This window comes from Leptosomus discolor, chromosome 3, assembly GCF_034619465.1.
Source record: "Leptosomus discolor isolate bLepDis1 chromosome 3, bLepDis1.hap2, whole genome shotgun sequence".
Classification (NCBI taxonomy): domain Eukaryota; kingdom Metazoa; phylum Chordata; class Aves; order Leptosomiformes; family Leptosomidae; genus Leptosomus; species Leptosomus discolor.
The window spans coordinates 71,513,427-71,534,086 of NC_141393.1; the positions used below are offsets into that span (position 1 = coordinate 71,513,427).

Below are 20,660 nucleotides of genomic sequence, written 5' to 3' on the forward strand. Positions count from 1 at the left end.
AGAGAAACTGCAGTCTTTTTCTCAGATGAGGATAAAAGGGTCTGTTCAAATGGTCTTAACAGGAGTGAGAACATGAAGGGTAGCTCTCCTTAACAGAGGAAAGAAACAGTTGGATTAATGGTGACTCTGAGCAGGGAGGGAGATACAGAGAATCTTTCTCATTTTTTACGTTTAATTTTAACTTTATGTCTGCCTTATCTGAACTATAGTTACAACCATTTGCTATCTTATTGTTTGTGTTTTAACGTTAAGAACATTTTAAACTGCTGCTGTTCAGGTTGCTGATGTGATGTTTTTCTCTTTTCTATTCACTTGTGCTCTGTCAGGCAACATGAAGAAGCGCCTGTTGATGCCTAGCAGGGGTAAGACCTTGAAGCTGCGCTCAGCTTATGCTAGGAGAGTGATTTTTAGTTTCTTCTGCTGGCTTGTCTGTGCTTTGTGGCTAATGAGTCTGTGTGCACCTTCTGTGTTGATGTCTAAGTGTTCCTTGGGTAACCATTTCCACTCATGGTTATGCTGCTCACCTTCCAGGCTTTTCACATGCAGATGACAAGTCATACAACTGTGCTGAAGACATGAAGTGCTATGTTAAGAATTGATTACTAATTCCTCAAGTTGACAGAACAGTTTTCTAGCAGTTTTGTGATACTGCTGGAAGCTGTGATGGTTGGTTTGAAACTAGGTGTTGTTTCACTGTTTGACTTCTAAGAAATCAAAGTTTCATGCATCCTGAACTGCTTTAAATTCGCTTTGACCAAAAGAAATAGAAGACAGTGTTCACACTGAGTCACAAATCCAAGCCTCTCTGTTTTCCACTGTGAGTGGACAGTCTCACCAGTGAGACACACTTGTCTGCACGTTCTCTACTTGCAGTAGAAATGGTTTTCAAATTTTCCACAGGTTAAAAGTTAATCTGTTCGAACTGCTGAATAGACCTCAGAAGCTTTAGTTTGTGATAATGCAGGAAACTTACAGATGATGTCATTTAACCAAATTCAATAGAATAGACCGATTTTGGATATGGTAAGGATATACAAATGTCATCATGAGACAGGCAAACATAAAAACTTAGGCTTATGTGTTACCATGAAATGGCTGACACTGCATGCCCTGATGTTAAGCTTTGTGTTGAATGGCTGAGGCAGTGGATGACTCTTATCAGTCTTTACATGCATGAATATATAAGTGCATGTGGAGAATACAGTAAGAATGAAGACAATGATCATTCTACTGTCTTGGTCTCTTTGGGAATTTATGCCTTGATATTGTGTTGTTGAGTTTTTAATGTGCTTTTTAACTTTTGTGTTTTGGGAAGAATAACAAAACCCTGCTGCCTTGGTCAGTTTGGCTTCCTTGGAAGCTTTGTCCAGCAATGAGGGATGTAGATGCAGAGTAGCTCACTGAATTCCACAGCTCCTAGTGACTACCTGCTTATGGGCATGCCTGCTGCTCCCTGCTAAATGTCCTCATCAGCAAGGGCACAAACTGGGACACAAGAAGTTACATCTGATCATGAGGAGAAACTTCTTTGAGGGTGGCAGAGCACTGGAACAGGCTGCCCAGGGAGGTTGTGGAGTGTCCTTCTCTGCAAATACTCAAAACCCGCCTGGACGCGATCCTGTGTGATCTGCTCTGGGTGATCCTGCTTTAGCAGGGTGGTTGGACTAGGTGATCTCCAGAGGTCCCTTCCAATGCCTGCCATTCTGTGCTTCTGTGAGTCACTCGGCAGATTACACCCTTCTGAAACTGAGATGTTGTGGCCCAAAGGAGGGAAGTAGAAGAAAAACTGATCCTTCCCTCTGCGTAGAGCACTAGATTTTATAACCTCAGACCATTTACTTACTGGAAATGGAGGATTCTTGTTTCAGTGTTTTAAAATGTCTGTCTGCTGGTATACATATTTTATTAGATACATTTCAGTCATAGTTGTTACTGGAGCAGTTTGCAAAAAGAAGATTTTGGTGAAGTACCTGTTCAGGCTCCTCAGAACACGTGTTTCTCTGAAGCATACGTGCGTAGTTGTGCAGGGGCTGCTCTCACCAAGTGCCTGCTGTCTTATCTGCTCTGTCCGTTCTCAGCCAGCCACTGAAATACTTGGAGTAGTATTTGTTCCTAGACTGCTAGGTAGCAAGGTAAAATTCAGTCCCAGAACCTGTTTACTTGCTGAGGTAGTGAGTGGTAACTGCATATTTTTCTGAGCAATTCAGCTTAAACTTGTTGGTTGAGATTTATTTGTGAATGGAAAATGTTTGCCATGCTGCAATTTTGACATCTGTAATATTTTTCTGAGCCTGGGTTGCTGGAGGCTTTGTGGAGACAGAGAGGGAAGGGAACAACCTGCAAGGAAATGCAGTTCAAAAAACTTGGATCAAGATCTGCTGGGCACAGGGAAACAGGGTGGCGGTTTGGTGGATCTGTTTCTGGCCTGGAGCTAGTTTGTGTGCCTGTGCCTCTTAGCACTGGTTCCCAGTTGCCTTGTGTGTGAGCTGGTAAGCTTTGCTGGCTCTGGGCATGGCTAATGCCAGTTTCCTGTGCCATGCCAGAACTGGGAACATGGTGCTGAGACTTTTCCTTGGCTCTGGATAGAGTTATACAGGCTTACTAGTTTGGGAGGGCTGCTGGGGGGAAGGGAGAGGAGGAGGTCAGAGGAGAGGAAGAGCACAAGTTGGAACTGTTGTGAAGAAGGGGTGAATGGCAGTGAGAGTGATGAAGCCTTGTGACCAGAACTGAGGAGCCAATGAGTTAGTACAAAAGGACTGAAATAAAACCATTTGTCCAGAATGACTGATTCTTGGATTATAACTGACCTAAAATAGAAGAAAAAGATTAATGAGAGTAAAACTGAGTCGTTACAGCCAGTCAGGTTCTTCATTTGCATAGCTCCTACGGGGAATTGTGGGGGTTCTTTGTGGTTTTTACGTTTTTCCTCTCCCCTTAGTGGTACATGGTGGCATACTGGCTGGTTTAAGTCATCGTAGGAGTGTACTGTAAAAAAAAACCTGTCGTTAAGATAGCCGCACGGCACGGAGAGACTGAAAATACTCTTTCTGCACCAAGTGAGGTGCGGGAAGACACTTTGCCCACCTATGTTGAAGTAGTTTTCAAGGAGATGTTAACCTGCTGCAATGTTCTATGACTTACCCAGGGTTTTTTCTGCTTCCTGCTGATGTGCTGTGTCGTTGGCACCGGGAAGATACCTTAGGATTTGGACAGGTCACTGTGTCAAAGTCTCTGATATATGGCAGTGGAGAGCTGTTATGGAGAGCTTTAGTTGAGGTCTCTTTGCTGGTAATAAAAGCCTTTTGGTGCCAGGTTATTACTTCCAAACTCATGGGAGAAGTACGTATACTGAAAATTATGGCTGGTTGCTGAGCTGATTGCATGTAATGAGTTTGTAAGGCTTTCCTCATAGCCAGATTGTAAAGCAATATAAAATCAAGAGAATGCTTTGCAAGGAATGAGCCAAGTAGCAGCTTATATTTTTGCTTAGTGTGAATCATGAAGATCCATGTTTAGACCTATATATTGGTGGTCAGGTAAGACATTTAAATTCCCATGGCTCCTGCAGCCTTCATTTAGAATTAGGCTGTTTAACATTGCTGAAAATTGAACCGTTTGTGTAGGTTTTTGGGTGTTCCTTCAGGCTTCCATCTCAGTCTCTACCACCCCTTGGTATTTAGGGTGATGGTTGGTCAGTGGTGAGAATTCAGCCCTCAGAGAAGTTCATTCAGTGAAGTGCCTTGATGAACATTCCTGTATAAATGGAAACACCATTCCTAAATGTGGCCAAACGACAACTGAGGCTGGAGGGGTTGGAGGTGGAAGACCACCCAGTTTATGGGCGGATGCGGGTTGGTGAGGTTGAACTCTGTGTGAAGAGAGATTGTAATGGGGAGTAAGGAAAGGATGGGAAAAAGAGAAACCTTGGGGTGAGAGATCAAGGAGGAAAAGGAGACTGTTGTTAATGGGCTGTGGCCAGAACTAGTTAAAACTAATTATGGAAGTGTTGGAAATTGCTGAACTTAGAAGAATAGTTCAGATTTTCCTTTGGAATTTTATTGTTTTGTTATTTTTTTCTCTTGCTACTGTAACTCCAGCTAAGTGTCTTTAATTGTTCTTTTTCTGACTCATCTCTGTTTTAACCCTAGAGAGCTGAACTTTTTCAGGCTTTGAATATGATTTGTCAGGCCAGGCATCTAGAGTTCCGACTGGTGCTTGAATTCCAAGAATAGGAGAATATTCTTAATCTCCTCTTTCCTCACTACCTCCACTCTGTTTTCTAAGAAGGGTGTAGTCCTTTCATCTATTTTGTTTTGCTCTTCTTTAAATTGCTTTGGAGGCATCGTTAGGCATACAGTGCCCTTCCCAGCTCTCCTTCAACACTAGATTAGCATGAATAAATTGCTGCAGAATCCTATTTTTGGAGCATGAAAAGTACATGGAGTCTCTTAAGCTGTCGAATGCAGTGAGTTGTTAAAAAATTATTAGTGTATATTGCTTTTTTGTTAATGTTCTGGAGCTTGCCTGACAATACTTGCCTGAAAATTCCTCTAGAGAGATAGGATGTTTTGTGTTCTGGACCCTGTTTACCTTTTTCTTACAGCTCTCCAGCATGGGGTCTATATGATCCTTGTCTATGCAAATTCCTGCTGGGGGAAGGGAGGGAGCATTGTTAGATTTTTTTTTTTTTTTTTTCCCTCTCTCTTTTACACCATGTTAGCTTTCATCTAATCAAATTTGTTTTTTAGGGTCATCACATGCGCTCTAAAATTGGCAGAAAGAGAGAGAACATGAATGAGTAGCTGAAATAAAGGGAAGGCTTTTCCCAGCAACAAACTTGCATTGATAAAATGGTAGCGGATCGAATGCTGAAAATTGGAGAGGGTTTATAGAAGAGCCATGAAAACGGTGAAGTGACTGGAAAACACACTGTATAATGGAAAATGCTTTTATCAAAGTGGAAGTTGTAGATGTTTGTCTCTGCTGACAGGAGCAGCAGAAGTGTAATAATAGAGGGCTTTTTAGTCTAGCTGGGAATGGAATAATGAGCTGCAGTAGCCAGAAGGTACAGCAGAAAAACTTTGGCTGGAAACAAGCTGCAAATTTTTGAGTGAGGTTAATTAACTCTTGGAATACCTTGCTTCTGCTACTGGGGATTTCTAAACCAAAATGGAATGTTAGTCTCATTTAACACGTTCTGGTTCACTGTTTCTCACCTTCTTTTGGGGAAATGTGAATGAACTCCTAGAACTGGAAGCATTCATCAGCCTAGTGTGGCATTAGTTTAATTATCAAGAGATGATCATGGAAGTGGAAATGCTGTTCTTGATCAAAAACAGCTGTCGAAATGGGAAACTAAGGAAGTTCTCTAGCATCAGCTATGTAGGTGACCAGACTTATCCCAAAGTTTTTTTCTGCCTGACTTAAACCTTGCAGAAGATTTGGACTTACCTGTATGCATAAGTTGCATTAAAATTCTGTCTTTATCAGTAGTGTCCATGGCTGCCCTTCCAAAGTCAAGGATAACCAGCCAAAGGAAATCTGCCCATTCAGGAATGACTGTAAACTGTAGGGAGTATTGGTCCTTTAATGAAAAATGTGATACGTGGGGTACTGGGGAAAAGTCCTTTAGCTGTTGATATCCAGACCAGAATAATGCTGACTAGTGTCAAGAGAGAAAATGTTCAGTGCTTAAAGGAATGACTGTTTCTTGCCAGCAGCAGCACAGCTGGGAAGAATGACAAGTTGCTTGAAATGCTCTTTGGAGACTCCGAGAACCTTGTGCCTGTGCGACTGCCTTGCTTTAGATTGTATGCCAAAAGTACAGATTGTTTTTGAGAATTGTACTTAGGATTTTGTATTCAGGTGTTAAGTGAAACTTCTTTCACTTGCCTTCATTTTAGCCATGATACTGTGCTTATTTTATTTTGGTGTTGCTGAGAAGGATTTGGAGGAAATGGAATCAGGAGAATGGGCATCATGCTCTATGGATCAGCTCATGAAAACCATTTAATTTATTGAGGGATGACATGGAGTAAGATGCAAATGTTGATTGAGAGGAGAGTGCATATCCCAAGGCAATGGTAGGGAGCAGGTGTAATGAATATGAGAGGAAACGAATGTATAGCAGCGCAAGGGCAGAATTGCAAATGTCCTGGGTAGTAAAAAGCCTGAATTTGTAATTAAATGGAATCTGTAAGTGTGGTACATTATCGTATCTATATATATACGCATATGTGCATATATATGTGTGTATATGATGTCTAATACTCCAATTCTAGGAACAATGGTTTCTGGCTTACATAGCTTGGATCAGCGAATCCTAAAGCAGTGAGGTGCGTGGTGGTGTTGCCCCTTTTTTTTAACCACTTAGTGTGTTACAGCCAGACTGAATATACAGGGATGCTCTTTTAGGAATGCAGGTGGATAGTACTGATGGACTCAACACCAAGATAGATAGCAGCTCTCCATTCTCAACATGCTTGTCCACTCATTGTAGTTGGATGTCACTGCCCAGAAAGTACTAGTAGAGTCCTTGAAGTACTCCTGGAGAAGGTGCAGCTTTGCATGACCAAACAGATCATCTGTGAGGTACTTTTAAGCAAATTAATGTGAACTGTTAGACCAGGCATTTTAGGAGGTGCTATGCAAATCCAATGAGGTTAATGTGCAGAAGTTAGTGGAAGGAGGTGGGTGAGAACCACTACTTACTTATCCAAAATTAAATCTCCTCTTTGTGGAACCTCTCATTTGGAGTTACTATTCGTTTAATGTTGTCTCGGGTTTATCTGTCCAACAGAGAACTGTGATCACTTCCGTGTTTCATTACAACCAAAACGATCTGTGTTTCTGTATTTGTTGCATGGGGCTGGGCTACTGTGTTCTGAACTATGTGAATCTTTCCTTTTTTTAACCTTAAATCTTTTTTTTTCCTTTTCCTTTGCCAATCTTGGTAGGAACTTACTTAGGTAAGTAAATTGCAATTTTAACATTGTTTTTATGTACAACAGAATTTTAAGAAAATATTAGTCTAGGCGGTGTTTGGTACCATTTATGCTCTGTTCTGCTTGTTGCACTTGCATTCCTGAAAGTTTATAGCCTTTGCTTGTTAGAAGGTGGGCACTCAGTCTGCTCACTGCGGTAACAGTCTCTTGGCAGTTTAAGAAAGAGAAGGGTACTAAAGCATTCTTACAAGCTTGCAAAAACTGTATGTGTGTATATGTCAACACACAGAGGCTACTTCAGGTGAACCAGTAACTTGGAAGTGAAATCCTTGTTCATCAACCCTCATTCATGCATGAACTTTTATATTTTTTTCTAGCTTGCTCACAAATGCGGTACTGTTGATGGTTTTGTTACTGATGGGAAGGATGGAATCCCAGGAGGAGGATTACTTTTGGAAAAGGAAAATGCATATAAAGAGTGTATGGATTTTTGAAAGCAATGTATTTTAGTATAGTAAACTTGCTGGTTGTGAAAGCGTGTGTTAAATTCTCTACATTCATTGTGACTGGAGATGTGCTTATGTGCATATTGCATGTTCTGCATGATACTTCTCTTTGGTAAACAGAAGTTAAAAACAAAATGCCATCTGTGACTAATTGCTTGATGTCCTTATTGGTTAAAAAAAAAAAAAAAATTAATTATGTCAACATGAGGTGAAGGACCCATATTTTTGTGTGTGGTGGATGTGCTGAAGATTGGAGTTAGTAAGCTTGAGTAAATATAAATTTAACAACTCTAGGTTATGTCCAGTGGTTGGAAGCTGGGCTACTCTTCTTCCTTGGTACTAGGGTCAGCTCTGTACAGACTTCTTGTGCCAAACTATGAAATGGTCTGTAGATATACAGGCAACAGTGTATGTGTTCAGGCATGGAAAAGCACTGGAAAGTTTCTACCCAAACAGAAAAGTGGCCAGGGTTGGTGCTTATTCTGCAGCTTCTTGATGCTTGCTGTAGTAACTTCATGGAAATGTCCCTGCACTCCAGTCTGTGTTGGGCATGCTGCTGGGGGTTTAGGCTCTCCTGCTTCTCAAAATGTCAGTTGTGTATTGTGTAGAGTCGGCAAAAAAGCAGGCTGAATTTGAGCCGTGGGAGTAATTTTTGAATGCTGCCATTCAGATGTTGAGATCCTCTCACTGGACTCACAGAGGATGGGGCTGGATTAGCAAACAGCATGCATGTCTACTCTCTGGCTTCCAGTGGGACCAGATGTGTGCTGGTTTGCTTCCCATCGGGAAATTAGATTCCCCCACTCCACTCTGTGTTGTCGAGTGCAAACTTTTCCCTACTCCCACAGCATGTTTTTGGGGTGGTGCTCTGGTTGCTGACAGAAGTTTAGGTATTCTGTCACTTTTAAGTTGTTGTTGGTTTTTTTTTTTTTTAACAAATCTGAAAGCATTAGATTCAGATGATATGAGATTGCTGGAAAAGAAAGAGGTTGGTTGACTGACAGGTGGTTCCCCACATTCCCGAAAGATGAAACAAAGCTGTGAAGTAATAGCAATAAGAGACTTGTTTTGCTGTTTGTTATAGTCCTTCCCCACCTGTCTTTCTTTGGATGAAACTATATTCATCTGCAGCTTTGACACTTCAAGAATCAAAGGATCATTAGGGCATAGTAACCTACTGTGGCTGGTTTTGAGCCAAAATCTCTGTAATTATGCTTATGCTTGAGGAACAGTTCTGAGGTCTTTGTCACTTCGTTGTAGGGAGTGGAGGAATGCTCTGAGGGTGTCATTTAATCTCCGTACTGTGATTAGGTGCTTTACTGCTGTTTCAGTAACCATGTAGAATTGTCTGTGGCAGAGGATATTTATGCCTCTCTGCAGATAAACTTTAAGTTTACCTTATCTTCATTTTATCCTCTGAGACTTTCTCTTTATTTCAGTATATAGAGGAGACTGGCAGGAGATTTTCTAGGGCTTCAGGGTTTTTCAGTGCTATGGAAAAAAAAATTACTCTTGATTTTTCAGAATATATTTCAGTTTCTTTGGCTGCAAAATAATGGAAGACATGCTTAGATTCATCATTGTAGACTTTTACACTTTGTGGTTTTAAAGGTGTGGTCGATCCTGAAAACACCTCATTTCTTTGTTTGTGTTTTCTTTGTCTCATTTGGAGGAAGTTACTGTTGTTTCTGATGTGGAACTATGGAAATTCAAGCAGTTGGACCTTAGATATCATCGAAAGGAATACTCATATTTTCTACCCTGTGGCTTCTTTAGAGATCCCTCATAAATAAAAGACAGGGTTTTTTCCTGGAGAGGAGCTGCCAGAACCCTGTTATATTTTGCTTCTGGTTTATAATCATATGCTGTCTTACATTTTTAACCTGCTTGTGGATGCATGTATGTGAGGAGTCTCTCTCAAACCTTGATCTGTGAAAATGGAGCAAGCAGCTCAGGGAGGATTAAGTTTCATATGGTGCGTTACCTGTCTGTATCACTCCTTAGCCGGGGACGGGGGATGAGGGATTGGTTTAGTTCTTAGAGGTGCTTGTCTCGCAGACCTCCTCTCTCACACAGAAGCCACCAAAAACTTCTGGGTGAGAATCCATTGTTTCCAGTACAGATGCATCCTGTTGACTTGACAGCTGTTCTGCAGTAAGTTACAGATGTTATGCTGTCTCTCTGCATCTCTTTGGTGACCATTGCAGGTAAAAGTTGATCATTTAATAGCAGTGCTTCAGCTGGAGATGCTTTTAGTGTGGGGTTTTTTTAATTGCAAACTGAAGCTAGTCTTTTTAACGTCTGTTTTCATTCTTTCAAACTCCAGTTATCGGAAGTGTGACTAAAGGGAAAATGCACAGATAGAGAAGTTTAATATGCTCGTTGATACCTTATTACTGTGATAGCAAGAGTGAGTATAAATTGTATTGAAATTGTAACTTTGTTTTGTGTCCTGTTTTACTGGAGCAAAAAGTTGTCATGGCAGCTTTATCCTGGAAATTCCAGCTTAGGGGGTGAGGTGTGTCCCTGTTGTTAGCATTGCTTCTTTCCTTTTTGAGGGCTCTGAAGCTTTGAGGCTCGGAGTAAGTACCAGTTCTGCTCAGCCTTCACTCTGTTTGTATCAGTCTCAACATCTCTTCTCACCATGGAATATTCTGGGTTAATTCTGGTGCTTGGGAATAGCACTGTTTACTGTCTGTTGTGCATCCAGCAATAGTCATTGCAGCAGCCATGTATCAGCTGGTCCTGTAGGCTAGTCTCTTCTGGCATCAAGAATGTTCTGAGTACAAGAAAAGAGCTGATGTGGAGTGTGGTTAACATGAAATGTGTGGCTTCAGTCTAGGGACTAGCATCGGTTGATTTACATCTCTCAGTTCCGGAGAATGGAGAAAATATTATCTTTCTGTTGTGGAAGGGGCAAGAAAAAACAAGTGCTTGAGCTTAGCTCTAAAGCCAACAGATTCAGGTTGCATCCTGCTGGCTGTGCTGTTTCCCAGCATCTGTGGAGCTCTTTGTCCATCCATCTCAAACAGCTGCTTACAGCTGTGGTTTGGATGCAGTTGCTGCTCCCGTGTAAAAAGGAATTATTATCTGTCACCTACATTGCCTTTGTCGACATCCAAAGGTTGTTTTCGTGGTTGAAGTAGCTAACAGCGTACATCTACGTAGAATGGAAAATATACTTGATATCAACTGTTGATTTTAATGTGTGTTGTGATACTCAATGCTCAGAAAATGTCCCCCGTTCCGCCTTCCTCCCGTCCCGATACATTGCTGTGCCGTGTGTTTCCTGGCATACTTGCTGTGAGTACACTGTGTTTGGATTTACCAAGGAGAACCTCAAGGAATCTCTGGAGTACGGACCGTGACCTGTAAAAGTTCATTTTTGCTGGATTCTTTAAAAAGCTTTGCTATTTCATCACAGCCTAACTTGCTAGCAGTGGGAAGTTTCAAAAGTCAAGCTGGGAAGCTTGCTATAGATGTGAAAGCAGAATTCATACTGATAACTTCTGCAGCCTGCAACAGCATTTGCCGATTCCCGTCCTGTAGTACCTGTTGGATTTGGTGTACTAACATTTTGGTTCTCAGCCAGAAGGGGCTGAGAAAGATGGTTTGGTGCACTGATGTTAATGAAATGATGGGTTTTGGGAGGATGCATCTTAGAAAAGTAAATGGTGCTAAGAAAAGGCTTATTAGGCCTCCCAGTCCATTCTGTGCCATACCCTGCTGCCTTTAGCAACACATCATTCTCTTCTATCTCTTTGTGTGTCCTACAAGGTCTCATGTGTAAAGTTCGGTTCAGTAAACACACTATGGCAGCATGATGGAGTATCTGATAGTATAGCAAATAAGCTTGGGAGATCAAACCAGTGCACTCGGTGCTGCTGGTGTTACTGGGGAAGGGCTTTGTGTGATGGCTGGAGTCGCGGTGCTGTGTGACTGACGGAGCTACACCCTGTGGAGGTATTTACTTGTGGTAGGTTCAGCAGGTACAGTCTGTTTGCTAACAGCTTGTAGCTAACGTCTGAGCCAGAGAGTTCACTGGGGATCCAAGGATGATAGGAAAGATGTATTTGTTACTGTCTTGACAGTGTATAATACTTTCTGCTTTCTCCTTCTCGGTGTCAGTAAATTCCTCCAAAACTAAAACAGAACGCCAGATTTTCCCCAAGACTTGAGCAAAACCTCAGATCTGAAAGAGGAGGTGCACTTTTAGCAGTAGTTTGAAGAAAGGTGTGAGTAAATGGAGGAGAGACTGGGCGAACGGAATGTGTTTTTAACTTGGCGCCTCTGCTCTTCAAACCATGTTGTTAAGGAAGCTCTTAGTTACCTTTCTAGGAGAGGAGAAGTTAGTTTCGTAGACAATTCTTGTTGTAGCAGAACAACACAGTTGCAATCCATAGCTGCGTGTGTTTTGATTTTGTACTTTTTTTCTGTCTTGGAAAAGCAATGGTCTTACCAGCTCTATTCTCTTTCCTGTTTGTTAGGTCTGCCTAACCACGGACAAACCAGACAAATGGTAAGAGAATGTTCATTTAACCAAAACAGGGACAAGAGGAATTATTAACCCACATTAGATAGAACACCCCATTAAACCGTAGCATTTCACTTCCGTCTTTGCTGTTTACAGCTGGTCATACTTCCCAATTAATTGAAAAGTTTAAAAAAAAATTATTTTGGGGCATATGAAACATCCAAGTGGTTCAATACAATTTAAATCTCAAATCTATCTATCTCTCTATGTGTATATAAATGAGATTGAATGGAACATTTTGTTTCTGCTCATACAGAAACTGAGTGGCTGTTTATAGCAAAGTTCTGGGATGTGTTTCTAGATGGAATGTGTTTCCCTGAAGGAGGAAGGTTTAAATGATGGAAGGGTTTGTTTGGAAAACGGTTTCTTTTTTTTTTTTTTTTTTTTAGGAAGTTGGTGTGCAAGTTGTCTTCTGCTGGGAATGCGTGGTTTTTATGTTCTTTTTTTTTTTTTTTTGAGTAAAAAATTTTTCCTAGCCTTTCATCCATTATGCTGAGTTTTATCAAAGGACAGAAGCAAATAGCCAGTCTGATTGATGCATCTCTGGCAAAATGCTTTCTCATTAGATTCACTTCGGTGTGAAGGGGCCAGCACAAAGCCTGTGCGTCACTTTCGCCCCTTATGCATGGCTTATGGGAGACTCATGGGAGAGAACTTCAAGCATAAATTGTATTTCCCCCAAAATGATCTTCTGGTGTTGATCAAGTGGAGCTTGCCTCATTAGGTGAACTGCCACAGTGTATTAGCATCACTAGAGTCACTCTGACGTGGGTCAGTCAGCAGCAGGTATGACTGATGGTCACTGGATGGTGATCACAGGCATTACTAAATCTAACAATGTTCTGGGATAGCGTGCAGTATCGTGAGGGTAGGCTATAACTCGAGCATGCTAGTCTGCGTGTCATAACGAAGCATTCATTTGGTTTGTGGCTTGAGCATCTGATCCGAAGCGGTAAATTTCATTCGTCCATGAATTCAGCTTCATTCCTTGTCACTGAGGAGACTGGCTACTTGTTTGTGTCTGCTGAATAAACCAACTCAGTGCAGTGGGAGAAATCTGTGATGACCTAACACTTTTTAGGTGTTTTAGGGTGAAACCGCTGAACTGCCTTGATTTCTGGTTGCTTGATAAAGTGTGCTACTGAACTGAAAATTAAAGGTCCACATTTCAGGATGTGCCATTTGAAACAGATTGCTCTGTGCAGGTAGAGAAAAGGCAACCTGTAAGCACAGGGGTGCCCCTTCTAGATATTTCCAAGAACTTTCTCCACAGTTACTCTCCTGTGTATGTAGCACATGCAGAGGAAATATGCTTTGCAACACTAATGAAAGGATTTTCTTGGAGAAATCTGAAGGGGGTAGAAACAAACAACAGAAAAGCTTTTTATTTGAAACCTTTTCCTTCATAAATCTCAAATATAGAAGCAATTCTTGGAAGTATTTCAGTGGTCTGCTGTGGTGCTGAAGTTGTCTTGTATAACATGGAGCTGGGCAACTAAGAAATTAAATTGTTACTGCACTTGTATACAACAGCTTTACAGAGCTTAGGATTTTAAAAGGTGGGATTTGGGTTTTTTAGCTCTAACCCTTTAATTTTCTACAGGAGGTAGATCTTGCTAGCACAGTTGATTAAGGCTGGTCAAAAAAAAAGGGTCATCTATCACTTTTTGTTTTCTCCTCAGATAAAAATGAGATAGATAGATGCAGGGTTTTGTTGAGTTTTTTCCTTGGTTGACAGACTGAAGTCTTTCCTTTCTAAGTCAAAGTGTTAAAATTTGGTTGAGCTTTTGCCATAACCTGGCACTTAAGGACTCAAATACCTCATGTCCCCACCTTTCCTTCTGGGGTGGATCTCCCAGGCCAGACATCCCTCACGTGCATGCTCAGTTTCCCATTTTGTGGGCAGAAAGGGAAGCCTTGGTGCACCTGGGGAGATGGCCTGACCTCGGACGATGGCCTGTGAGATGCCAGAATTAAATTTCTAGTGAGGCGTTTTCTGACCAGCTTTAGTTTATGCATGTCAGATTTTCTGGGCCATTACTTTGCATCTTTCCTGACTGTCCAGTGTGACTGATTTCAGTGGGATTTCTCAAAGTGCTGATCAGCAGGAAGAGGGGCAGCAGAACTGGACTTCAAATGATCAAGGACAGCTGCATTTGAGAAGCTTAATACTTTACTCCCTTTCATCTGCTCCTCTCTTAATAACAGCTCATGTTTGTCCATTTGAGTGGAAGGGGGCTACTGTGGGTCCGGAAAATGATACCTGTGTTGATTCGCAAAGCAAATGTGTTATATGTGGGAAATCTGTGGTGTTAAATGCTGAAACGATTTTATGATGAAAGCTGCTAAGCTTTGTAGTACTAGATTTGCTTTCAGCAACATATTTAATGATATACTATCCTCCTTAAATGTTAACCTCCCTAGAACAAAAAGGATACGGGTAAGTTTGGTACCCCAGAATAACTGTGAATTCTGATTTTTATATTTGATTTTGCTGTGTAGCTAGATTTCCTTTCCTGAAATCAGTAGAGTTGCTCTAGATTTATGGTAGTAGCTGAAATCTAAGTCTTATGCTCAATCTTTAGAATTTGATGTCGTCTTTCAGACACAAGCAACAGATTATTGGTAATGCCTTCCACTTATGTGTCCTGTCGCTGGAGTATTGCTGTCCTGTTGTATATTGAAGGTGCCGAACTTCTACTGCTTGTGGACTATTGCTTTTATGTGAATTCTGTGTTCAGTCATGGGCAAGAGGGGAAATATTTACCATAAACTCTCAACAACAGATGCAAAAACTTTAACTTTCTTTTCCTTTGAGTGCTTATCACATGCTACTGCAGGTTTGTTGCAGACCCTAATTGTGCTTTTTTATGTATCACGTTAGGGACCAAGCCGAAACTTGCTGCTCAATGGGAAATCATACCCAACAAAAGTCCGATTAATTCGTGGTGGATCCATGCCTCCAGTGAAAAGGAGGAGAATGAACTGGATTGATGCACCAGATGATGTTTTTTACATGGCCACTGAAGAAACCAGGTAGGAAACTTGGTCTTTCAGAGGATTTAAGGGGAGGTTTGTTGGTTTGCATTCCTTGTGGATGCAGCAGCTGATTTGCTGGTTAGACAGGGCTCTCTTTAGCAGATCTGTTGCTACAAACTAAATGCAGAGACCATTGCTGGTGCCACTGCTGGTGTGGAGGTGGATAAAGGCTGTGATACACCTAATCATGTCTGATGTGCTTACTCATGCACTTGCATTCCAGAGAAAGCAGATTCTTCTTCCAGAGCAGTTCCTGTAAGAGGTGGGAAGTTCACCTGGTTCAGACCCATAAATGCCTTTAGAGGTCCCACTGCAGTGTCCCAGTAACAGGATAGGGGCCTTGTGGCGCACAGGGGACACTGAGGAACAGAGCCTCCTGTACACAGAGCTCTGTATACCCTCTGGCCTGCTGAAGTCTCTCGTATTACCTTTCAGAGTGTCTCCTCATGCGTCTTGAGTACTGAAACCTACAAGTGACACATAGGGTTTCAAGGGGCTGAGTTGCCTCATTTCTTTGGCCGTTTATATTTACCATCAGTCGTGGTGAGATTTAGCCCTGCAGTGTTCATCTTCCTCCTTTGGTGGTGCTGCTTCTGCTAGTCCTTCTTATTAGTCTGCCCACAGGATAAAAACAGTAAAATAAACTTTCCTTGCATGAGTTTCACTTTAAACTGTGTTTACAGGGTGCTGACAGAGCGGTAGAAGCTGTGTGGCCTGACCCCTAAAGCAAAGCTTTTGTGTGTGTGTTCCCAGCACTGTGTTGTTCCTAGGAAGGGAGGACTGCTCCTGGGTGTGGTGAGAAAGGTAGAGACATATGCTTGTGTGGTTTCCTCCCAAGAACTTGATGCCTTTCTCCTGGATAACCTCAAAGAAGGTCAGAGCAAAGCCACAGCCCTGCTTTACAGCTCTCTCTGCAAGCAGAGGTGCTCTCTAGCTTTTGTCTGTGTCTGAAGCCTGGCGTTTTCACCACTTTCGGTATCAGTGTCCCAGCAGGCAGAGAAGCACTTACTTTCCCTCCAGTACCTAGCAGAGATGGACGTGGAAATTACTGGACGTCTGAGCCCTTACAAGTGACCAAGGCTGTCAAATTTGAGTACTTCGTCCCTTGTAGTACTACTAAATTTGGCGCTCCTCTGAGTGTTCATTTGTTCAGCATGAGGTGCACGGTCAGAGTCGTGACATCCCCAACCTCCTCCTTAGCCTGCAAAGCATTTCGAGTGTCGAGTGACTATTCTGTGGGCCTAGTATCAAAGAAGGGCTTCGTAGACAAGCTGAGACTGGTAATGTTCAAGTTACTAACCAGTAAGCTATTGGATTTCAGTGCAGGAAACCCCCCTGTTAGAACTCAGAAGAAACATGAAATTAATTTCCTTGTCAGACTTGTTCCTATGGACACTTTAACGCATAACACCAGCTCATGTCTTTACCTTGTCTTTCCCTTCTTTTTTTCTGTCCTGTGAGATGTTGTGAAAGTAAGCAGTGAGTTCCCATATCTAATTGAAACTAAAGTGAGAGAAGTGATTAGTTTTCAGGGGAAGCAGTTTCCTTATTCCTGTTGTCATCTTGCTCTGGTGAAGAGGTACTGGGATCCTGTTACAGACTTGCAGCACTGGCAAATTCACGTGCCATTGTGGATGCAAGGTATATGGCCTCTAATTCAGTCCTTAGATGCTCAAGACTTATTTCATAATCCTGCATCTACAAAATGCTTCTTGACATCTTTATCATTCAACCCACAAGAAATGCTGCAGGTCCATGGTAGTAATGTCTCAGTACTACTACAGGGTCCTGCCCTTTGATCTGTACAGGACAGTGAGAATATTCTTCAAGTGTGACATTGGTCATGAGAACAATTTACTGTAAAGGCACAGGATCATCTGCTCATGCAGAAATCGTAGTGCAGTGATAGACATCAGCTCAATAAGACCTTATCTCTTTCATTTAAACAAACAAACCAACCCAAACAAAACAAAACAACAACCAAAAAAAAAGAAACAAAAAACCCCACGGGCTTCTTTGTCAGCCTTGCTGCTTAGCTGACTGGTGAGGGCTGAAAGGAGGTGTTTGGCAGCCTGCTGAAAAGCAGGGAAGCCTGAGCGATGTAGCATTGTAAGTGACACGGGTTTTCTCTCGGGCATTTCACCTCTAACTTTTCCCTGAACCATCTGCTACATTCCAGTGTCGAGAATGTAAGACTTGTTTGTGAGCTCTGAAACAATTTGAGCTTTGTGTTGGCTCCATAGCAATCAATCTAGCAGCAATATCTGCATATCATCCTCCAGCTGAGGGTCAGGCTGTGTTTTCAGTCACAGAAAGTAGGTTTTCCTAAAGTTTTGCACACACACACCCCACACCCCCCCCTTCTTGTGTAGCCCTGTTGAGAATGGTGCTAGAAAACTGGATAGCTTTGAGGGAGCAGTTTGAAAAGTTGGTCAGTTGAAAGGAATAAGTTTTTGAATTCAAACCTCACCGTAAGGAACTTGGCATTTATAATTTATGCAAGTGGAGGCAGCGAGTGACCTGATCAGAATCTAGAACTGCTACAGGACATGTTTCTGATGGCGGCGTGTCTAATTGAGCACACGTGGGTACGGTAAGAGCTGCTGGCTAAAACTTGATCAACTTCAGCTAAACGAGTCTCAGAAAAATCACCACTACAAGATTTTATTTTTTTTTTTTTCCTCCCCACCACTTTTCCACCCTGTTCTCTCCTTTCCCTACCCTGTGGCCTTGCAACTTTAGCAGGCGCTGGAGAAATGGGGACACTGAGCAAACAAAAGACCTGTCTCTGTGTGTGTTACCGCTGTGTAGCAGGCTTGTTCTGCTTAGTGGGCAAAAAAAGCAAGTGAAGAGACGACCAAATCTGACTAGAGCTGATTCAAAGTCTTCAGTTGAAGCTGTTGATTTGTCAGTGCTGGTGGTGGTGCGGGTAGGTTTTAGGGAGAAAAAGTATTTTGACCAGTTTTTTCAGCAAGCAGCACGTCTCAAACACAGAAATTGTAGCACAGTGATAGACGTCAGCTCAGTAAGACTGTATCTCTTACATTTAAAACCAAAACAAAACTAACCAACGAAAAAAACCCAACCAACCAAAACCAAACCAAAACAAAATAAACTTCCAAAAAAATCCCCAAATAAAAAAAAAAAAACAACGCACCCAAAAAAAAGGGTTTCTTAGCCCCAGCAATGTTGACTAACCAAAAATTTAAAGGTTACCTTTGGGGGATAGGTTTGTGGGTAGAGCTGTGGATTGTAAAGCCACGTGGCTGCCCTTCCTGTAGTGCGGTGCTGTGTCTCTGACGGTAAGTTGAGGCAGAGCCTGGGAGGGCGGGCAGTGCTTCCTTATCAGGCCCTCCTTGTTGCCCCGGTTCCTGAGCTGAAGGCTGTGTCTAGTGGGTACTGGTGGACTGCTCTTGTGAGTTATTTATCACTTTCCTTTCTAATCTCTATATGCCTTTGACCACCACAACATCCTTTGGAAATGAATTCCTCGTTTTAGTCACATAGTACATTTTTCATTGTTGCTGGGTTTTTTTTTTTTTTGTTTTGGTTTGGTTTTGATTGGTTAGGGGGTTTTTTTAGGATACTTCCTTTAGCTCTAAGCCTGGTATTGAGCAAAAAAAAAAGGCAAGTAGTCATTCTGTATTGTCTCTTTCTACCTTATTTTGCTAATTTTAAAATGCCATTGTGTCCCCTCTCCATTCTTTCTCTGATTTATTTTCCTTAAGGAAAACTGCTGCCTGCATCTGATAAGACTTGTTGCTAGCCTTGTAACATATAGGGGAGCTCTTAACAAATATAAGACATGAATATTTCCCATTTCTGGGTTGAGCACACGCAGTGTGGGAGAAATAAGAGGAGGAGACACCCTGTTAGTGTTCCACGGGGTGGGGGAGAAGGCTCCAGTACTGGTTCACTGGTTAGAGGCCGTCATGTAGCTCCCCCGCAGCACCTCAGCCTTGAGGCTTAGCTCAGTGGGAGACCAAATGTTGCTGACTTGTGCTGTGACGGGTTTCTTTTGAAGAGGCAGCTGTGTGCACCTGCTTGGGGCTGGGGAATGTCAGAGAGCTCTGTGAGAGATGGATTAGCAGGCAGGGAAGTGACCAATGTTGCCAGAAGAGATTTGGTCGGAACTTGGCGTTGTGAATTCCCACAAAGCTGCCTGCAGCATGTCCAACCGATGTGTCTGCGTGCATCAAAATAAATTAGTGGTGTGGAAACTGGCTGTCACAGCTATTTCATGTGTTGTATTTACAGCAGTAGACCCTGGTCCTACGAGGCTGGACCAGAAAACCTTCTACTCTGCAGGGGAAGGGTTCTGGAACAGAGAATGCAACTTCCTCTTCATTGGTGGGTTTATAAATCAGAAAACAAAGGTTCCCTGGGGAAGACATTGCTGAAATAAGCAGCGTCAGCCCGTCCTGTTAGCGAGCGGCCTCTGTGTGTGTGCAGGCCTGGTTTCACTTGGAGAAATGGAGAAGCCTACAGTGCCGAGGCGTCCGGTCTCTGTAATTGGTTCCTTTCTTCCTTGCTGTCTGTAGGAAAATCCGCAAGCTGCTTTCCTCCTCCGAAGCCAAGCGAGCCGCCAGACGCCCTTACAAGCCTATTATCCTCCGGCCCATCCAGGCAGTGCAGCTACGCCAGCCCATGAATGATGAACCCATAATCATTGAGGATTAACACACGCTGAGCAGCTCTCCGGATGACAGAGGATCTGCCTGAAAGAATCTCTTCTCCAATATATACTTGAGTTTCTATGGCTACAGCATTGAACTAACTGTTGAAGGGAGGGAACTTTTGAGGAACTGTTTTGCATCTTTTAAACCCTTAAAAGGAACTCGGCCCTGCTCTGAGCCTCTGACCACAGACTGCTCTCTCTCTCGCGCGCGCTCTCTCCTCTCTCCTTTCTTTTGTTTTTTCCTTCTCTTTTTTTTTTTTTTTTTTTTTTTTTTTTAAATTTTTGGTAGCCTCTTTTCCCCTTTGCTTCTACCCCTTTTGTAGACAGGGGGAGGGAAAGTAAGTTTAACTTATTAAGAGAATGTGGACTAGTACTTTTTAGCTTTGTTTCCTCTTCCAATGTACGAAGAGCTAGAACCCTTCATTTTTGTGACTGAGCTCTCGTTGCAAAGCCATTTTTATGAGGCTGTGTTGTAAGATTTTTCTTTTTTCCTTTTTTTTTTTTAAATTTTGTGGACGGTGCCATTTTTTATTTCATTTATATTATTTGTTTTGTAGATAAATTTCCAACCTTTAACTGATATTTGGAAATAGGAGCTGAAAACCAGCCCCAGGTTCAGTCAGTTTTCTTTGGTCCTGTCCCTTATGTTTTTTGGATCATTTTGCACGGCCAGTTGTGCTCATGCACAAGACAGAAACAACTCAGGCTGAGAAAGGAGTGAGCTAAGAACTGAAGTACCTTGCAGAACATTACACTAACATTGTGTGCAGTGGAGGCCAGGCTGCCAGAATTAGGTGTCCTTACTCTAGTCAATCCCTGGGAGATCTGGCCCGTGGCATTTCTCCCAGTAACCAGCAGTTTGCGTGCTGCCTTCTCTCTGACATCTGGAATCCTACGTGCTGTTATACCACCAAGACCCAGCAGTAGGCCCAGCAGTCCAGCAAGTGTAATGAATTGCT

The 20,660-nt window shown here is 42.3% G+C and overlaps 1 protein-coding gene across 1 annotated transcript in view; it reads left to right on the forward strand.

The window, feature by feature from the left end:
- The window catches only part of MTA1 (metastasis associated 1), an 89,375-nt gene extending 69,482 nt beyond the window's left edge, over positions 1-19,893 (forward strand). The window contains exons 17-21 of the mRNA XM_086463050.1: positions 327-362; positions 6,957-6,968; positions 11,938-11,969; positions 14,869-15,020; positions 19,565-19,893. Of these exons, the coding sequence (XP_086319176.1) occupies positions 327-362; positions 6,957-6,968; positions 11,938-11,969; positions 14,869-15,020; positions 19,565-19,703 (371 nt within the window). The 3' untranslated portion in view covers positions 19,704-19,893. The remainder of the gene's footprint in view (positions 1-326; positions 363-6,956; positions 6,969-11,937; positions 11,970-14,868; positions 15,021-19,564) is intronic.
- The last annotated feature ends 767 nt before the right edge of the window (positions 19,894-20,660 follow it).